This window comes from Doryrhamphus excisus, chromosome 13 (assembly GCF_030265055.1).
Source record: "Doryrhamphus excisus isolate RoL2022-K1 chromosome 13, RoL_Dexc_1.0, whole genome shotgun sequence".
NCBI classification, from domain to species: Eukaryota; Metazoa; Chordata; class Actinopteri; order Syngnathiformes; family Syngnathidae; genus Doryrhamphus; species Doryrhamphus excisus.
In genome coordinates this window covers 8,969,368-8,990,339 of record NC_080478.1, presented here as the reverse complement: position 1 = coordinate 8,990,339, position 20,972 = coordinate 8,969,368, and the positions used below count along the sequence as shown (strand labels likewise).

The 20,972-nt window shown below is 40.1% G+C and overlaps 2 protein-coding genes across 6 annotated transcripts in view; one reads left to right on the top strand and one right to left on the bottom strand.

Moving 5' to 3' along the window:
• The window catches only part of cnksr1 (connector enhancer of kinase suppressor of Ras 1), a 29,582-nt gene extending 27,830 nt beyond the window's left edge, over positions 1 to 1,752 (bottom strand). For 2 of the 3 annotated variants that reach the window (XM_058089895.1, XM_058089897.1), the window contains exon 1: positions 444 to 658. In XM_058089895.1, coding sequence (XP_057945878.1) covers positions 444 to 495 — 52 coding nt within the window. In that variant the 5' untranslated portion in view covers positions 496 to 658. The other variant, XM_058089896.1, reaches the window with a different exon arrangement.
• Positions 437 to 20,972, top strand: part of rps6ka1 (ribosomal protein S6 kinase a, polypeptide 1) — a 59,884-nt gene continuing 39,348 nt past the window's right edge. The window contains exon 1 of one of the 3 annotated variants that reach the window (XM_058089900.1): positions 437 to 646. In XM_058089900.1, the coding sequence (XP_057945883.1) occupies positions 494 to 646 (153 nt within the window). In that variant the 5' untranslated portion in view covers positions 437 to 493. Of the gene's footprint in view, positions 653 to 8,587; positions 9,180 to 20,972 lie in introns of those variants that run through there. The other 2 variants (XM_058089899.1, XM_058089901.1) reach the window with 2 other exon arrangements.

Sequence of the window (20,972 nt, the reverse complement as noted above, 5' to 3'; positions counted from 1 at the left end):
AGGAAGTGAGTTTCTTGTGGCACCCATGTAGTTAACACAGCGATGTGCAGTATCGGCCATTCTCCACTGAAGACAACTTTTGAGTCTTCAGTTGAAACCTAGAGATTGCATGCTATTAGGCTACTTCGAGCGTGCTAGCTGTTGCAATCCACGCATAATGTTAACGTGATTTTTGTTGGTTTGTATGGACTTAACAGTAACTGTTCTTTGAAGTGAGTAAAACAGAATCGTCAACATGTCTTGACACTACTTGCGCAGAGAAACACTCCTATGGCTTCTCTCGGGGGGGCACTTCCTCATTCCACCTCCACCTTTCACTTCCTAGAGGATTTGTGTGTGTTTGTGCTTCTATTTCCGACACCACCGTCCGAGCCAAAGTACCTGTGAGGTGATCACAAGCTAAGAATAAAAGAGTAAGCAGCCATGAGGAGAATGCAGCTCACCTTGGAGCCACTGGCAGACCGTCTCCTCGCTCCAGGACGTGATCGGCTCCATGCTTAGCGTCCTGCTGCAGTCCCTCGGTCAGCTTCCAGCCGCCCTGGCTGACTTCTACCTGTCCGGGAGGCTGTTCCTACTGGAAGACGGGAAGGTAGATTCAGGTGAATCGGAGTCGGACGATGACGACGAGTGGCGCTCCTTTGCGCAGGTACAGGTGAGAGTCACCTCACCTCACTCCCCCTAGTTGTCAGCCAATGTTAGTGGAGTGCCAGGAAGAGACCCCTCCCCTCGGTGTGTACCTGTGGGTACAGCGTGCGCGTGTCACAACTTTCCACGCACAATCATAATGACGTTGCCTCAGTGTCAAGCATATTTCAGTGTGTGTCATTTCCGTTTTTCCAGTTCATGATCGGTCACAAGAATTCTAATCCTAATCCTCTTTACTAGTCAGGACTGTTTTCCTGGGAATTTTATGGAAATCGTTTGTTGTTTTCGCCATTAACTCACTAAAAGACGGGCATTAAAGTTCGAAAGTACAATTCCAACCCCAGTTAATTTATTGCAGGACCAATTATTCTTTTGTTAGTTTTTTATTTCTCTAAATAATTGTTTTAATATGCTTTTAGCATAATATCATATATTACTTCCTCAATACAGTGTCAATCTATCCTGTATTTTTTTCAAATGTAATTTATGACACTATGATTTTCATTTTAGTTACTTAATATACTATATTTATCTTATTTTCTGAATTTTTTAAAATAAATATTTTTTATGTATATATATTTTTTTACTTTTAATTACTGATAATTATTTTGGTACACTATTTTGGTATATTTAATCTTTTTATAACTTCAAAACATCTTGATGATTCCCAAGATCTTGTGGTAAAACACTATGTGGTCTGAGGAAACAAACTTTTGGAAGGCGTGTCCCATTACATCCAGCATAAAAGTAACAAACATCATACCAGCAGTAAAATATGGTGGTGGTAGTGTGATGGTCTGTGGTTGCTTTGCTGCTTCCGGGCCTGGAAGACTTGCTGTGATAATTGAAGCCATGAATTCTACTGTCTACCAAAAAAATACTGAAGGAGAATGTCCGACCATCTTTTCACGACCTCAAGATGAAACCAACTTGGGTTCTGCAGCAGGACAATGATCCAAAACACACCAGCAAATCCACCTCCTGAATGGATCAATATGAAGACTTTGGAGTGGCCTAGTCAAAGTACTGACTGAATCCTATTGAGATGCTGTGGCATGATCTTAAAAAGCCGCTTCATGCTGGAAAACCCTCCAATGTGGCTGAATGACAACAATTCTGTAACAACAAAAGAAATCAGGAAGGGTCTAAACACGTTTTCACACCACTGTAGATGCAGCAATTGCAAACCAAATGTTCGACTTGTATATTCAGTTACATTAACAATTTACATACATACATACATACATTAAAACAATCAAATCTGTCTATGCTTTCCGTTTATAGTAAATGTATGTGTATTGTTTGCATACAGTGGAGGAACTAGTCGATACTATGTGTTGACAGTGTACACTGTATGTGTTTATGAGGTCAATGAACGCAAAATATTCATAGAACAGTCACGCTTGTTGGAATTTATGGTAAATGATTACCACCGGCATGGGCAATGATAACCACCCTCTCATTTGTTCAGTAGATATATTGAATTCTAAGCAAGTGTTTGTGAAGTAGTGCATGTAATATGTTCATGCTTAAAAAGGTCCCCCCAAAAAACTCCACAAGTTGTTTTTCATGTATTTGAGTTATTTTTTCATATATTTTTCAGAAATATAATATTGTATGAAAATATTACATCGAGATAATTATCCATTAGTTACAATTAACAACTATTTAATTAACAACAAACACAAACTTTACCTACTGCAATGCTAGCCAGCTAGCTCGCTTACGTCTTACTAAATGTGGGCGCAGCAATACAACATCCGGGTATTTTGGCCGCCTTAATCAAAATACGAAAGTGAAATACTTAGTTATGGTGGAGTTCTCTTAAGAGACCACGACAGCGCAAGTACAGACAAGTAAAAGGCGAATTGAGAAACAACGGCGGTTGTAACAGTTCCGGTTATTAAACTCCCCCCACCTTACGGCGAGGTAAAGGGCGCGTTTGATGAAAGAATTCGCCCTGTGAATTTTGGCGCCCCCTGCCGTTTAATCCCTTCAACCATGAAACACAGGGTATTATTGGCACAGCATGTGGATGCGTTTGTGTGGAAATGGCAATATATACAATTTTATTTATCTACTAGAGTTGGGTTTGTCAAGCTATTTTAAATTATGGAATTATGATACTATACTATATATATATATATATTATACTCGGAATGTGAATTTATCCACCAGTCTAATCTAACCCAAATCTCCCTTGTTCAGATTTACACCAACTTTCTTTTAAAGTGTCAGTTTCTGCTGTTTAGTGTGCTCATCTTTGCCTAGCCCCAAATATCTAAGATACAAATTCAAGTCCAGGCGTGTTGCAGGACACACCCTTTACCACAGTCAGCATCTTTTCTTTTTTTCAACCATCTCTGGTAAGAAGCTAAGAAGCCCTTTTGCAAAGAAAGCCATAACAATATAATCATCTCTTCTTCTTGTCTCTCCTTATTTGTTTTATCAATCACTATTGTCCTCCCAGTCCCTGTGTGACCACAGTATCTTTGCAGCCATTGCTGTGACAAATGATAACACTGCCAACGTTTGAAATACAATAACACTGTTGTTTCATTACGGCATGCCGCCAGAGTGAATTTTAATCATTGCAATGTCATCATCCCAGTCAGCAGAGATTGGATAATTATCCTCACTCAACTTTGGAGCTGCTAATTAATTAGCATCTTGCATGGTGCAGACATAGCCTCATTGTATGCAGCTGCACAGGAATTATACGTGGCATGGTCTTCTCTTTCTGAAAGCTGACCCCCACGAAGAATTAAATTTAGCACTGAGATGTATTCCGTAGGGATGAAACAACATATAGTGCATTGTGTACATACTGGAAATCCTGGTGTATTGCAATATGCTGTGTTGTTCGAGACACTGTAATCCCTGGGATTACATTTTGCAGCAGTATGAGCTTTAAAAATATAAACAATCAGATATGCTTCACACTCAAATAGGTGGTGTTTCCATTTTAAGAAAAAGAAATTCAAATTAGGCACACGCAGGCCTCGCAGCTAGGAAACCCGAGTTCAATTCCACCCTCTGCCATCTCTGTGTGGAGTTTGCATGTTCTCCCCGTGCATGCGTGGGTTTTCTCTTGGTACTCCGGCTTCCTCCCACATTCACAAACACATGTTGTCCATAAGGCATCAATGTGAGTGTGAATGGTTGTTTGTCTATATGTGCCCTGTGATTGGCTGGCGACCAGTCCAGGGTGTACCCCGCCTCTCGCCCGAAGACAGCTGGGATCTGAATGAAAAATGAATGAATGAAATTCAAATTAGTATATGTGCATGTTTTTATTTTTGTAAAAGGTAGTCCATATTTGAGGTGTTCAATATTGGCTTTCTTACTGACACCCAATATTGTCCAGCACTTAATTACAGATACCAATAAAGACAGCACCTCCCCCCAGAAACTAATGAACACCTTATGCTTCCTTTACTGTGATACCACTGGATGCATTACACAAATAATGTTTGTGCAAAGTAAGACAAATACTGCAATGTGCAATACAAGTTATAGAAAAAGTACAAAAACGCTGCAAGTGATTCTTCCTGGAGTGCAATATTAGATTAGAGGTGTTAAGGGAAGATGTCTTAACCCCCGCCTCGCACAACCAGTGCTGTATGTTTGGTTCCGCATGACACTGCACTGTAGTTTTGGTTTTTATGTCGTTTACTGTTTGACACGATGCACATTTAAGTGGAACCGCATTACAGACAAAGAGCAAATTTAACACATTAATTTCAGTACAACTTCAAAATAATTCCACACTGCATGTCCTCACTCGTGGATATAGTTATTACCTTTACAAAAATATTGTGAATAGTTGATATTATCAATGTGCCACTGCCTTACAATTTGGCTGAAGGGCATGAATAGTAATTTGGGCATTCATTCATTCATTCATTTTCTACCACTTTTCCTCACAAGGGTCACAGGGGTGCTGGAGCCTATCCCAGCTGTCTTTGTGCGAGAGGCGGGGTACACCCTGGACTGGTCGCCAGTCAATCACAAGCTACATATAGACAAACAACCATTCACACTCACATTCATACTTATGAACAATTTGGAGTCGCCAATTAACCTAGCATGTTTTTGGAATGTGGGAGGAAAACCGGAGTATCCGGAGAAAACCGGGAGAACATGCAAACTCCACGCAGAGATGGCCGAGGGTGGAATTGAACTCTGGTCTCCTAGCTGTGAGGTCTGCGTTCTAACCACTCGGTGCCGTGCAGGTAATATGGGCAATAAATTCCAAATGTATCATGTCAAGCATCCCTTTTTGTTTTGACAGTTTTTGTTTGAAATCCAAATATTCCCAAATTCCTGTCAGTACAGTCTCCATAAGTATAAATAACTAGTTCATTTTCATTTGATTTTTTCTTGCCCAAAGTCAGCTGGGATAGGCTCCAGCTCCAGAGGATAAGCGGCATATGGCAATGGATGGATGGATGGATGGATAATTCAGGAGAAAAGCTTTCATCATTGTCGTAAATCCACCATTTACTGTATATAGTCTCCAAGCAATGCAAGCTTCCTTTATTGTACATTCTGACAACCTGTCCAGTCCATTCATGTCTTGCTCCACTGAGCGTGCACGACACTGAGTCACACTTACCCGTGATGCTTTGCTCCAAGCTGCCGTTGGGGGTAGGGCATCCCTGGGGTTCCCTCTGAGTCATCAGCCAGCTGTGATGTCACGGCAGCATCACTCTGGACTGTTTCTATCACCTTTTACCAGATGATGCTAACGTAAAACAGGAACTGTAAGCACGTGAGACGCGTCCACGGACAGACATCCAACACACATGGGAGTTAGTGGAGGAGGGAGACAAGATGGAGGATGCTGACAATAAATGACGTGTCATATTGCGGCACTAAACAACAAGGGCCAATATAATGTTATTATGAGCGCTCCCTCGGCAGCTGCTTATCCATCACAGAGACAAATCGATGGGTTGATATGAGCTTTGGGATGGGGGTGACTTTGAAGAAAAATGATGAACAACACCCCCTTCCAACATTCTCTGTACTCTTTGGGACCCTTTTGTAGACTTGGGTACTTCCCTGCTTGTTGCATTGGGATCCAACAAAATGTTGATAATAGTGCTTTATTCGGACCAGTATATTAATTATATGTTATTTACTGGTCTCTTTCACTTTCACACAGAATCCAGCAAAGTTGTAGATTGCCACACCTGTGTCTGTGTGAAAAGGGCTATTGTGGTTTTAGTGTAGGGTAGCGATTGCCAAAATGGGGTGTACTACCCAGCTCATTCATTCATTCGCTTTTTCCTCACGAGGGTCGCGGGGGGTGCTGGGGCCTATCCCGGCTGTTTTTGAGCGAGAGGCAGGGTACACCCTGGACTGGTGGCCAGCCAATCACAGGGCACATATAGACAAACAACCATTCACACTCACATTCATACCTATGGACAATTTGGAGTCGCCAATTAACCTAGCATGTTTTTGGAATGTGGGGGGAAACCGGAGTATCCGGAGAAAACCCACGCGTGCACAGGGAGAACATGCAAACTCCACACAGAGATGGCCGAGGGTGGAATTGAACCCTGGTCTCCTAGCTGTGAGGTCTGCGCGCTAAGCACTAGACCGCCGTGCCGCCCAGATGCTGTTCATTCACTCTCAATTTAATTAGTAGCTGGAATATGCAAAACTACTGATTTGCATGAAACCACTCGGGGTATTGACCTCAAAATTAATACCCTAACTGTTAATATTGTGACAGCCGATCTTCAGTAGTATTTCCACTGTACAATCATGGCTCTTCTTGTACATCTCCATTATAGTTGATGCTGAAGCTTACACAGACAGTTGGTGCAAACACATCCATCAAAAGCACAAGACTCCATCCTCTATTCCCACTTCACCTCTTTTGTCTGCTCCAAAATGCCTCGCCTTCATTCTAATTTAAATTTTTTAAAAATGCATCTGATGCGTCCACAACGAGAGAGGCAGTTTGATGCTCTCCAGTTGCCAGTAGTAACCAGAGCTGCAAGGCACAGAGCAAAACGCAAAAACGCTCTCTCTTCTGCAGTTGAATGGAGCGTGGAAGTGTGGAGGTTTTGTTATATCACCGAGGGCCCTCACAACATGAGCTGTTGTCAATGGGAAGTGTGCCTGGAAGCCCAAAGCAGACTCAAAGAGCACCAGTAACAATTGAAATTCCAGCCTCCGTTCCATACATTTGTCCTCTTGGATGCATTACATCAGATATACTTGATATACTGTATATATTTTTACATTATGTCACTCAGTTGGAATAAACTATTCATAACATTCATTCATTCATTTTGTACCGCTTATCCTGACAAGGGTATCAGGCGTGCTGGAGCTTATTTTAGCGATCTTTGGGCGAGAGGCGGTGTAAACCCTGGACTGGTCACCAGCCAATCACAGGGCACATAGTATAGACAAACAACCATTCACACTCACCAGTCGCCACTTCACCTAACATGCATGTTTTTGGAATATGGGAGGAAACCAGAGTACCCGGAAAAAAACCCACGGACTGGGAGAATATGCAGACTCAGACTCAGAGGGGGGAATCGAACCCAGGTCTCCTAGCTGTGTGGCCTGCAAGCTAACCACTTCCCACTGTGCAGCCCTTTTCATAACATAGTTACTCTTAATAAGCGTTACAATAAGCATATTTTATCTTTGGCTGTATGTATTTTTGTATTCAGACACAATTCAAAAGGGTACTGCTTCTTTTAGAGTTGGGCCACCATGGACAGATCCCAGTCTGATAATATACTTTCATACTAAGCAAGCAGGATCAAAACTAGCAATCTGCTATTAGTGCTGAGCTAGGTTTTTCTAAGAATGATACATTCAGGTGACTCCTCGAGCACAAGTCGCTTTATCATGATTGTTAAACTCTTTCATTAATTTTCTACCGCTTATCCTCACGAGGGACCTAACCCAGCTGTCTTCAGATGAGAGGCGGGGTACACCCTGGACTGGTTGCCAGCCAATCACAGGGCACATATAGACAAACAACCATTCATACTCACATTCATACCTATGGACAATTTGGAGTCGCCAATTAACCTAGCATGTTTTTGGAATGTGGGAGGAAACCGGACTCCCTGGAAAAAACCCACACATGCACGGGGAGAACATGCAAACTCCACACAGAGATAGCCGAGGGTGGGATTGAACTCGGGTCTCCTAGCTGTGAGACCTGCGCACTAACCACTCATCTGCCATGCATTCCCCCAGTGTTAAACATATAGACTTTATTATGCTTGTATGAAATGAATAGGCAGAATCAAACTATAGCCATCGTGATGGGAGAAAAACGTGAAAATCAAATTCAATACATTCAAAGAAAGGGAAGGTGGATGCCAAATATATGTAGGGTGAATACTTATCTATTTATCAGTCCTCATGTCAAACTTTATCCTAATGTCACCATGGAATAATAATAATGATAATAATAATAATAATAATAATAATAAAAGAAAAAAATTACAGAAAAAAATTTGTTGAATAAAAGGAAGTAAACAGAGTAAAAGATACATTAAAATACAACATTCATTCGTTTATACACAGCTAAAACATGGGTAAAAGCGGGGCACAGCAGTCAGGTATAAAACGTTATTTTAAAAATACATAAATAAATAAATAAATATAAATAAATATAAATAAATATAAATAAATATAAATAAATATAAATAAATATAAATAAATATAAATAAATATAAATAAATAAAATTAAATAAAATAAATGAACCAATGAATAATTCAATATTGCATGTTAATTAACATAAAAAGGTCTGTGTGCATGAGTTTGGAAACCACTGTATTATCTAGATCATTTTTGTTAAGACATCTTTATTTCTCCCTACTGCATGACGTATTTGCAGTTCTTCCCTCTGCCGCGCGATGGCGACAGGGCACCCGGGCCGACCAAGTAGAGAGGGAAAAAAAAAGAAAGAAGGAGGGCAGGATGAAATCTTGTGAGTGTGCCAGTAACAGCTTGGAGGCTGCGTGGAGCTTTACTACTAACCAAGACACAACGCGGACCGACAGGAGGACGAGATCGACTTCGAATGTGAAGCCACTCCGGATTCGGGTGCATTTATTCATATTTTTATTATCAAAGGAGCTGTATTATTTTTTATTTTACGCACGCCTCTTCCAGCTCGAGTAGCCAAGACTGCCCTACCTGGATCCACGTTAGTCCTTATACTGCACCGGATTATCACTTTGGACCAAGACAAATTAAATCTAAGGATTGCACCTGTTTATTGAAGCTCAGGGTGGTGCTACACTTTAGTGGGGTATTTTTTTTTCCAGTGTGTGTGTGTGTACGCTCCTTCAATAAATCTACTCGACCCACACACACACACCGGGGACCCGAACCTGAGCACCAGGTCATCGAACCTCGATCAACCCAGCGCCAAAGCCAAGAAGTTGTGCAGCTTTGAAGAAGGAAGTGTGCCAAAATGCCTCTTGCACAGATCGCCGAGCCGTGGCCCACTATGGAACTAGTGCAGCTTGAAACTGAGGTAACCACAAGTCCTATGCAGAACACATTTATTTACATTTTTTGGCTTTAAACTCCCCCGTGTTGGACTTTTCCATTCACCGGAACCACTGTGTGTTTTCTAACTTCTTTCTACAACGAAACCTAGTTTGCTGTTTTAAAGGAATATCTAATATTTTGCTATGTGAAAGTGAGAATAATCACATTAACGTGTCTCTTCATGCACATAGAACAATAGTATAGTATAGTTTCCCCATTAATTATACCTTCTACCAGCACCATAATGAAGCCCTGTGTGGTGCTTTAAAGCACAATTCCGTACTATCCTGTGTAGTGTAAAAATGTCAAATAATCATGTTGTTTCCATGCACATATAACCACGGCGTGTTTTCCAATTATTGTTAATATATTCCCCCTTTACTCCAGTGCTTTTCAATTATTTTCTGTCATGGCTCCCACCGGGGGGACAGACATCTTTTTGCACCCTCCCCAATTTGAAATACTGTAATACTGAGAAACTGATATCTATTGATTCATCTGTACTCTACAGACTGAACTCCAAACCGAAAACCAGCAAAATGCAACATAATGGAGAGCAGTGACGCATACAAACATCGTTCGAAAAATCAAATTGCACGCTTATACGACAAATTAACACATGTTGGCAGGTCTGCACTAAATATTGTAACTCTCACACCTCCCCTTTGACAGTTCACCGCCCCACTGTTTGAATAGGACTGCTGGATTTCAATGAAACTCGCTGTGCTGCTTTCAAGGAAAATGTCATCTTCGGCAATGTAAAAATACAAAATAATTTTGTTGATGATGTACCGTCCAACATCATTTTTGAAAGACTATCACTTCAGTTGGTTTCTATCTTTATTTGGAAACACTGAATTGAAAGGAAAAAGTTACTTTAAAACATATGGCATCTACATTGATAAGTACAATGGAACCTGCAAGGCTAAACGTAATCTATTCTATGTTAGTGTCCCATAAAAAAACAATTTTACGGGGAGTTAGTCTGTTCCTGCTGCCGTCATTGCATGTACAGTGCAGTGTTTTAAGTCAAATCTCAAGACTGCTTAGATATACAAGAGAGGAGAAATATGATCTCAGGGAAGAACTCAATTATATGCTAGGACTACGTTAAAAAGCCATCGCATGTCAGTATGTGGAATCAAACTATGAGCCAATTCAAGAAACAATACAAGCAGTTGATGTTTGCTAAATACAAGGATGAAGAGTCTTGAACCAGTCATGATGTGCTATATATATCACTATATTGACACTTACTATGGTACCCATTATGGCATTGGATGGTCATATCATCAGTATTAAAAAAAAAAAACCTTAAACTGTATTATGGAAAGCAGGACGTGAACAAATGTAACAGTTACTGATTGTAAAAGTACCAGATGGAGGGGTAGGATTTAATAAGCTTTGCTTCTTCCTACTCTTTTTGGACATGTGGAACTGTGAACTGATTATGTGATGCATTCAATTGTAATCTGATGCATTTTCAAAAGAATTAAAACCATTAAAAAAAAATAAAAATAAATAAAAAATATTTAAAAAATGTAAAAAAAAATGTTTTTAATTAAAAAGAATACAATTAAATCAAATTAAATTATATTAGGAAAGCAGGAAGTGAACAAATGTAACAGTTACTGATTGTAAAAGTACCAGATGGAGGGGTAGGATTTAATAAGCTTTGCTTCTTCCTACTCCTTTTGGACATGTGGAACTGTGAACTGATTATGGGATGCATGTTCAAATGAAATAAAACCAGGGCTCTACGTTAAAAACAAAAATGACTTGCCCATGGGGAATCCTTAAGGTGAGAACTACTTGCCCGAACTTGCCCCATGTAAAATGAAAAGACTGCCATAATGATATCATATATCAATATATGCTGATAATTCATCAGATAATAGTACTGATGCATTGTATTTGGAGGAATGTCTGAAAATTTGTGGAGATGTATGTTAACATGGCAAGCCATGCTACCTTACACATGGTAGTCATAGTAAGCAGTGATATTTATAAGTTGTGCACCACAATGAAACATTTGACACATTTGTGTACTAGTAAAGTGTTTTTAATCCAGAAAAAAATGCTCAATGGTCAAACAATAATTTGTGAAGCAAAGGTGAGAAAAATACACAGAGAAATGAAACCGCTAGGTTTTGTAGCTTGTGCAAAATCAGCACTTGGTATTGGATCTAATGGGTGGTGTTTCATTGTGACCACTTCAAATTGTCACAGCAACGTGATTCACTCACCTGTGCCATCATTTGATTTGCTGCCGCTAATAAAATACTTGTTTAGGAGGCACTGTTTCATCACTTTTTGGTGTTTTCCTTCACAAGTTGTTGAAGAATTAGACGATGTTGGCAGGGACGCCATGATAGATGTTTTCCTAGTAAAACGATCGCTGATTGGTTGATCGCGAACAAGAACGGGTGTGGGTAAAACGCGGATTGTGGATTACGGACCGCGGTCTAAAAAAACGATTCTGATTGGTCCATTTCAAGATTTGCAAGGATTGGTTTGCAAATTACCACCGGAATTACGCAGTCCGTGTTTTACCAACACCCAACAAGAACCGCTTTAAAAAAAACTCTTGGCAGTACGGCATGCTAAAATGCACTTGCCCGACGGGAATATTAATGATTGGATTTACTTGCCCGAATTTTGTTTTAACTTGCCCCGGGCCATCGGTACAACGTTATTGTCGAGCCCTGAAAACCATTACCATATTTAGATCAAATTAAAAATAATACAAATTGTGTACAAGTCTGAACCAAGTACACTTTAACACAGCAACATCAGCACTACTGTCTGTTGTGACGTACACAATACTTGTCAGAAAGTGACAATTGCTATGAACACAAGTCAGTGTCCAGTGTTATACTTCACACCCCTTGTGCTAGCATTAAGGGATGCCCTCACACACACACGTGATGTTCTAGCTAGAATAGTGTAACTCCAAAATTGTCGGTTCACACTCTAATGCTAGACACTCATTAGCTAGATTCACCATATTTTTTTATAACTTTCACTATATGTATAGTCTTTGTGCATATAAACATGCCCATATTTGTGTCACTAAGAGAGCCTAAAAACGTAAATTATTTGATGCTGAATTCCATATTTGCAACCTTGTGCAAATTGAGAGGAACCACTGGAGTCGGAAGTCGTGACAACCTGTGGAACGGCTGCAGGAATCTTGCACTATAGGTGACATGTAATATTCATGCATTGTGTTTATGATCTCCCCCTTTGTGTAGCTCTGGTGCACCATATTACATAATGTCCTCTGTCCTCAGGTCGCAGAAAAACTGAAGAATGTGGGGGGGGGTCGTGATACAATGTGTGTATTAAAACTGTTCAAACCGAGCTAGCAGAACAAAATTGCTTAGCTTTGTATTATAGGTGGCAAAGCAAAGGCACGACGGTCTAGTGGTTAGCGCGCAGGCCATCTCTGTGTGGAGTTTGTATGTTCACCCCGTGCATGCGTGGGTTTCCTCCCACATTCTAAAAACATGCTAGGTTAATTGGCGACTCCAAATTGTCCATAAGTATGAATGTGAGTGTGAATGGTTGTTTGTCTATATGTGCCCTGTGATTGGCTGGCGACCAGTCCAGGGTGTACCCTGTCTCTTGCCCAAAGACAGCTGGGATAGGCTCCAGCACCCTCTGCGACCCTCGTGAGGAAAAAGCGGTAGGAAAATGAATGAATGAATGAATGTTTTCTGCATATAAAACTATAATTATTCTCTGTAAAATGTATTTGTTTTTCATATTTTTGTCTGCTTCGAGCGGATTAATTGAATTTGCCTCATTTTTCATTTGCCTTTCGGAACAAATAACAGTAAAGAACAAACTAACGACCGGCCCCTGCATATGCGACTTGTCGGGGATTGGAACATGGTGCACTCGGAAGATGAATCACATAACTGATTCATGAAATCTCAAATCCATGTTAATGACTTTCTCTCATTCATCATCAGGTGTATTATAAATTCTCTGTGATACAGATACAGTCATTGACAGCAGAAATGAGTCACTCACATTGTGTGGCTGTGTATGTGTGAAAGTGGTATCATCGTGTGGTTGGTCTCATCCACTTGTCAGCAGCACCTCTGAACAGATGGTGGCGCTGACCCTGTAAAGTGTGTCAAGTGGAATTGCCTGCCTTTTTTATTGCTTGATTGATGGGAAAATGTGCAGTGTAAAAACACAAAACATTGTTTTTATAGGATTGCACTAAAGGGGAGAGGGGGGGGCAAGGCAGTCTTTCCTCTCAGACCATCGATCCCCCCGGGCTGCAATGAATTTGATCACACCAACCACTGCCAGTCCGACTAGGACGGGTGCCATTTAGGTCCGTGCCAAGTGAGCATGTTGGACGCTTAGGCGACACGGCGATGTGGACAGATGGGACGGACCTAGAGACGCTATGTTGGCGACTATGTTGCCTTTGCCTGAGCTAACCAGCCTGCTTTATGACATGCTAGTTTATGTAAGCGGTAGTCTATGGTTTCTTGTTTTTGCAATGGGGGGGGGTGAGACACAGTCGACCCAGCAATTTTTCCTCTTTTAAGGTTTAAGGTTAAACCCTTCTCCAGCCCTTGTTGTGTTGATGAAATACTTTATACGTCACATTGACATTATAATGCATTTAATTATATGGTTGTGGTATGAGTTGCAGAATTACAGTCATGCCTCGCTACATCGCAGTTGGAACATGGCTTCCTCCCTCGCTCTTTTGCATTCTTTTAGGGCTGTCAAAGTAACGGAGGTTTCCTTTAACCTTCCTCTTGTGTTAGCTTTCTGGTATCATCTCTTATGTTAACAGGTTGGTTTTGACCCATGTATTAAATCAGCTAAAAACAATAAGTTACCATCAAATTTGCTTCTCATGTCTTGGTTACCTTCTTAGGCTTCCTCATCCTTGAAAATGTTGGTTTTAATACTTTTGGTGTGGGCATGTAGGCCTATTTTTGTCACTATACTCCTCAATTTTAATTTCCAAAAATGGTAAAATGAACGTCAAAAGAATCATATTAATAAATTGAAGGTTATTTTGTTACCTGGCTATTACTGAGGGCTATAATACATATCTCTTAAATCAATTAGTTTTATTTATTTTCTCATTTTAGTACTAATCACTAAAGAAACATCGATGGTGTTCGGGTCAATTTTGACCCATATATATTCATGTCAAGAAAAGGTAGAAAAAGTTATTGTTTTCAGTAACAGAACTTTAGTATAAACTGAAATCAAAAAGTGGCGGCACGACGGTCGAGTTGTTAGCACGCAGACCTCACAGCTAGGAGACCAGGGTTCAATTCCACCCTCGGCACAGTTTGCATGTTCTCCCCGTGCAAGCGTGGGTTTTCTCCGGGTACTCTGGTTTCCTCCCACATTCCAAAAACATGCTAGGTTAATTGGCGACTCCAAATTGTCCATAGGTATGAATGTGAGTGTGAATGGTTGTTTGTCTATATGTGCCCTGTGATTGGCTGGCGACCAGTCCAGGGTGTACCCCGCCCGAAGACAGCTGGGATAGGCTCCAGTACGTATGTAGATCGGTAAAGTTAGCTTCAAAGCCCTGGCAGATGGCTCTTGTAGCAAGACCAAAGTTATTAGTATCTACTGTCGCTATGTTTGATTTATCACGGATTACATGGCCTACCACAGACTGGAGCAGTGCAGGTATTGTTTTTATTGTCATATACAGTGCTACCTTGGCGTAAGAGTGTCCCAACTAACCAGTGTTTTTTTAATTACATTTTTACATCTCTCTGATGATTTTTGCATTGAACTGTCAGCTAAAAGGCTTGGGAGGTGTGAGAGGCAGGGAGGACTTGCAATATTAGTGCAAACCTGATGTAATTATTGTTGCAGTTGCACATCGAATCGTTTAGATTTCCCCTACTTATTATAGATAAAAACATATTGCTGCCTCCACCCTCTGGAATTCCTTGCCTCACTCACTCCGTGCTTGCCCTGACATTCCCACCTTAAAAAACAACTCAAAACCTATCAGTTTAAATATGTTTTTAAATGTCTAACTTTTTATACCTGACTGCTGTAACCCGCTTTTAGCCTTGTTTTCCACTCTGTTGTTTTTTAATGTGTTTCTACTCTTTTTTTTATTCAGTTTTATTTTATTATTATTTTCTTTTTACTGTAAAGCATCTTTGAGTATCCTGAAAGCGCTATACAATCTTAAATAAATATATGTTTGTTTATTATTACTATTATATTTCTATATATGATTAAATGTGATGAATTGAGTTTACTATAGACAACAAATATGATTAACCACAATCAAATATTTAAATCGATTTACAGTTTTTTTCATCATGAATTATTTATTGATCACTGTTTTTTGGTTGACTATGGCCTATATTATTAGTCTAAAATATAGAAAAAAAGTCAGATGGAGTATTCTGGCTACGAGGCATCAGTAATGTTACATTGATGAGATATTTTCATATATATCATATATATATATATATCAATATATATATATTGATGAGATACCTTAGGTTACGTTGCCTGGAGTCAGCCATAGAATGTTGGTCCTCCCATTCTCTGTAGAAGCCTTATGTTTTTGGCTTCTTACTTTGTCCTTCTTCCCCATTCTGTATGAAACACTTAAGTTTAGAACAAACTAGAGAAGCATTCAAAGTCATTCACACCAAAATAATAATCCTCAATTTTTTTAATATTTTGAGTTTTAGTCTTTGATGTAGAACCTTGTAGAACCTGTTGTAACCTGTCTCGTATTTTTTGTTGTCCCCCAAGTGGTCTGACCCTTTTTTCTGACCAAGTTGTATGCACAAATGCAGAGAATTGTTGTACCTCGCAATGTTAAAGAATCCTTTTAAAATACCTGGACCCAGATGGTGAGCCGAATCTCTTTTGTCCCTGCAGTGATAGAAAATAATGGTAGAAAATCTGTTTTGAAAGTCATAGACAGGTTTTCTTGGCTCAAACTATGAAAATAATCAATTTATTAATATAGAATTCTACTTTGCCGAAATTCACTTATTGCAGGATTTGCAGGATTTCATGCTCTTGTTATTGGTACAATTCTGGCAGGACCCCCTTTCACACAGATATCCCACTAAGTTGCCGCAGCAGATGCCCGTAGTACTTATACAATGTATTTGTCCGTGCAGTTAATACAGAGCGACAAGGCATCCCACGTCAGTGCCAGTATCCGTGTCATATAAAATACAGCACACGCCAAAAGTTTGGAGACCTTTCTCATGCCATTCAATGAGAAACCTTTGACTCGTACTGTACTTGTTGAACATCAGTGAGATGATAACCGACACCTTGCACAATAGAAAATAAATAAATACCTGTAGAAACAACATAACTATGCCAGAAATGAGTAAGACAGTATTGTATTCTGACACCATGTTGGAGCAGATGAGTGCAGGTCATTTTTCTTTACCAATATTTCATCATAATGTGTTGATATGCAGACCACAATCTTAGTCTCTGCTAGTCCATTTTTTTACTTTCTCAATGTCAGTGAATGAATCCTATTGATTTTCCGCTTCAAGGCGCATGAAGCAGCTTGAGTGCTTTAAGGTCAAACTGTTAGTTTTTCCCTCCATGCTTGTTGTTAATGATTTCTTCAGTGGGGGTGGCACATGGAGTGTACATGAATCAAAATGCGAAACAAGGAAGGAGGGGGAAGTTGTAAATATTTGATGATTTGCTTTTATTCCTCACATCTGTCGGACGCAGTGACAGTGACGTCTGATTGAGAGTGAATAATCGTTCCCACCCTTTCCACTGGTGACTCAGTGCCACCTGCAATGGCCGCTGGCATTAGTCAGGATCATGCATCTATCCACTGGGTTGGGCTACGACTTGATTTGTTATTTTGTACTTGATAAAAGTAAGTACACCATTCACACTCTCTCGAGACAATGTTGTCTCTTGACTAGGGAGCGACTGATATGGGTTTTTTCGGGCCGATACCGATTTTTTTCTATCACCCTTAGCCAATGGACGATTTTGCTTGGGCCAATACTGCTTTTGCTGTCTCAATTTACATGAAAAAATGACAAAAAAATTACAGTTACAAGTTTAAACAAATATTTTTTGAAATGTAAACACTGAACACAGTAGGATTCAGGTTTCTTAAACACACATTTAAACGGCATTATGAAATTTAAAAGGAATAAATATTCAACATATGCAAAACATTTCTGACGAAGTTTTATCTAGCATCGATGTGATGACTGCTCCTCCACAGTGAGATGCCCCCCGCCTCCACACACACAAACACATCACACTGACACAATTTAGTATGATATATAAAACATTTCTCTCATCATTAAAGTTTGTGTTGTGCACGCTTAAGACCTCTGATAGCAGACACGGCTGCTCCAATTCGTTCTGTGTGCGTGTGCGTGCTCGACACGCATTTAACCTCAGCCCGGCGTTAGCTGAATGAAACTCCTACAAACACCATAGGGATTGACAACGTTGACATTAAAGCGGTGTTCCTAACAGCTGTATGTATTAGCCTCCATCTACATCAACAGCTCCTTAATTCCAACAGTAGGCACTTTTAAAGATGATGCATTCAGCAGCATTCCTGTTTTTCAGACCCATAAACTAAACTATATTTTCAAGCACGTATATTGCATGCCTTTGGCATTCATGTTTCCTATTTCAAAGCAGGTGGCAATATTTCAACTAATTTTAACTGTTGGAGCCTAATTAAAAGTTGAAAACGTACCCTTGTTGTGATTCACCACTGTTGCAGTGGGGGAAGGGTATTGCAACTCCGTGTGTTGCAGGGTCCTCCGGCAACACTAAGCTGCCTGGCGGATGCCTGTCTGTAAATCATTCATTCATTCATTCATTTTCTATCGCTTATCCTCACAAGGGTCGGGGGGGTCTCTATTCCAGCTGTCTTCAGGCGAGAGGCAGGCTACACCCTGGACTGGTCGGCAGCCAATCAGAGGGCACATATAGACAAACAACCATTCACACTCACATTCATACCTATGGACAATTTCATTCATTCATTTTCTACCGCTTTTTCCTCACGAGGGTCGCGGGGGGTGCTGGAGTAAATATAAATAAATATTATAATAATAATGAAACAGCAAATAATAAAAACTTAAGAAACCATATATAGTTGGTGGGTAGACAAATATTTTTTTTCAGATTAAAATGAACAAAGCATTATTAGAGCCCTGTAGACATGACAAAACACGACTATAGTCACATTTATACTCTTTTTATTTACAACATATTGCGCAACTGCAGGGTCTTGAGACACATGCTAACTCGCAAACTAGAGAGCTAGCGACCTAAACGGTAGCCTTCAAATTATTTCCTTTAAACCCAAATAGCCAAAAACGTACCACTTCCACACGGATAGGGAGGATAACTATTAACAGTTATTTAACCTTCAACATGAACATTAATCAAATCTAATAATTTTTTCTGGGTACATGATACCATACAGCATCCATATCAAACTTGCGCAGACCGCACTAACATTAAACTTTCATATCAAGGCGGGGGCCTCAAACTAGTGTCCTGCGGGCCACATTTGGCCCGCGGGCCGCGTGTTTGAGACCCCTGTACTAGATGATGTTGCGATAAGGTGAGAAGAACTGTCATCCAGGAGAGTGGAACCGCTGCTCCCCTACATTGAGAGGAGCCAGATGAGTTGGCTGTGGCATCTGGTCAGGTGTTTCCCTGGGGAGGTGTTCAAGGCACGTCTGACAGGCCTTGGGGAAGATCCAGGACACGTCGGAGGGACTATATCTCTCAACTAGCCTGGGAACGCTTCGGGATCTGGCCCGCGGGCCGCGTGTTTGAGACCCCTGACTTAGACAATTCTATAAAGTCTACAAGTCTATACACTAGGTCCCTATGAAATCTGTTTTATTTTAAGATTTAACAGTAGATTCCATCCGTGAGTCCTCTCGGGACCCTAATACCGCTACGTATACAAGCTGTTTACTGACTGCTTTAAATAATGACTTTTATAATGTTGTCCCTTGAGAAGATATACTTTAATAATGTGAGATATCGCATATAGCACCGCTCAAGCTATTTATGCTGTTGCGTCTCTGAGCTGTTTGCATATTTCATAAGTGTAAAGTGTGTTTTTCTGAGGAGCATATTTGCATTTAGTACGCATTGGAAAAAGACCTGTGCCTACTTTAGGTTATTATATAATGTCAGAGCCCCGTCGAGGAGAAAATGAGGGTCAATTGCTTGCATGCGGCATCTTTGTGCTTGTGTGTGTTCAAGTTCATGCCTTTATCTCCTCGTCGGGCTTAAGTGCAGCTAATCTGGGTGTGACCTGTGGAACACCTGACTGTTGGAGTGTTGGAGGGAGTGAGGGTGGGTGTGTGACACAGCGCTTTTTTATTTCAAATATATATATATATTTAGCCTTTTTATAGTGGGGAAGCTAATGTTAAATGTTGCAGGTATTGTTTTCTACATGCGCTTGATGCCGCTGTAAGGGAGATGCCTATAAAAGAAGCAAACAAAAATAGATAATGTCCATTTTATGGGATTAGCGGACAGGAGGAAAGTGATCTCTGTCAATGCTCACCGAGATAACAAGAAATTCAGTCAGCTCGGATTACCGGCATGCTGTTTATGATGGTTATTGTATTGCTTGCTGCTTATATACTCTCATCTTGGTAAAAAAAATACACATTTATCTGGGTAATCGAATAGAAAAAGTACTCTGAGGTTGTTTACTTTGTATGCTCAGACAATTGTACGGTGAGAAATGTAAGGTATTCATGCATTTTTTTTTTGCACACTGTATGTTTCTTCAATGGTATTCCCACATGTATACTAACTGGCTCAGTAACGCCGTGTATTTATGTTAGCTGTGCTTTGTGTGCATGCTTGCGCTCTCATTGAGGAATACCCACGGGAGAGTCAGCGCTATGAACTGGGCCACTTGGATCGGCCATGCGCGGCTAATGAGGTTGAAATGTACTGAAAGAACAATGTCGGGAAGACAACACTGACCGTACATATGCATAGACGTGCCCTTCTTGTCATGGGTTAGATACAGTAAGAACAATCAGAATGCGTATATTGGAGCTGAGAGAGGAAAGGTCAGGTGTGATAAGGTAATACAGTAATCTCTTGCTTAAAATTTTGTGGCTTCACTCTAGCACGTTTTTTAAAAAATATGAGTAAATTGCTGAATATGAATAATACATGGTTGAATATGAACATTTAATATCCAATACTTCTCTACAAGAGAGGAGAAATATGATCTCAGGGAAGAACTACATTTGAAACACTATGTTTAAAAAGCCATAGCATTTCAGCTTTTATTTGGATTTGTCCCCTACTTTTCTAGGCAGCTAGTATTCCAATGCTTGTTGTTTTACAGTAGTTAACTTCTTTTTACACTTGGGTGACAATAATACATGTTAATTCATGACAAATACATAATATTTTTTGTTTAAGCATAAAAATCAAATGGCTAACTTCTTTTTACACATACACACTTACACATATTCACAGCATTTCACAATGTTAAAATGTCTTTGAAAAGGCCTGATAAAGGTTTTATGAAGGTTCCAGTTGATTCTTTCTATTCTCACGATCCCCAATGGGAACATCGCTAAATGTACTGCAAAAAAGGTCAGCAAGGATAATTCATAATGCCGCCTACAGAGAACATACTAACTCCTTATTTCTAAAATCACAAATACTTCAACTTGCTGATATAGTTCATCAACAGCTAAAATAATGCATAAGGCTAAAAACAACC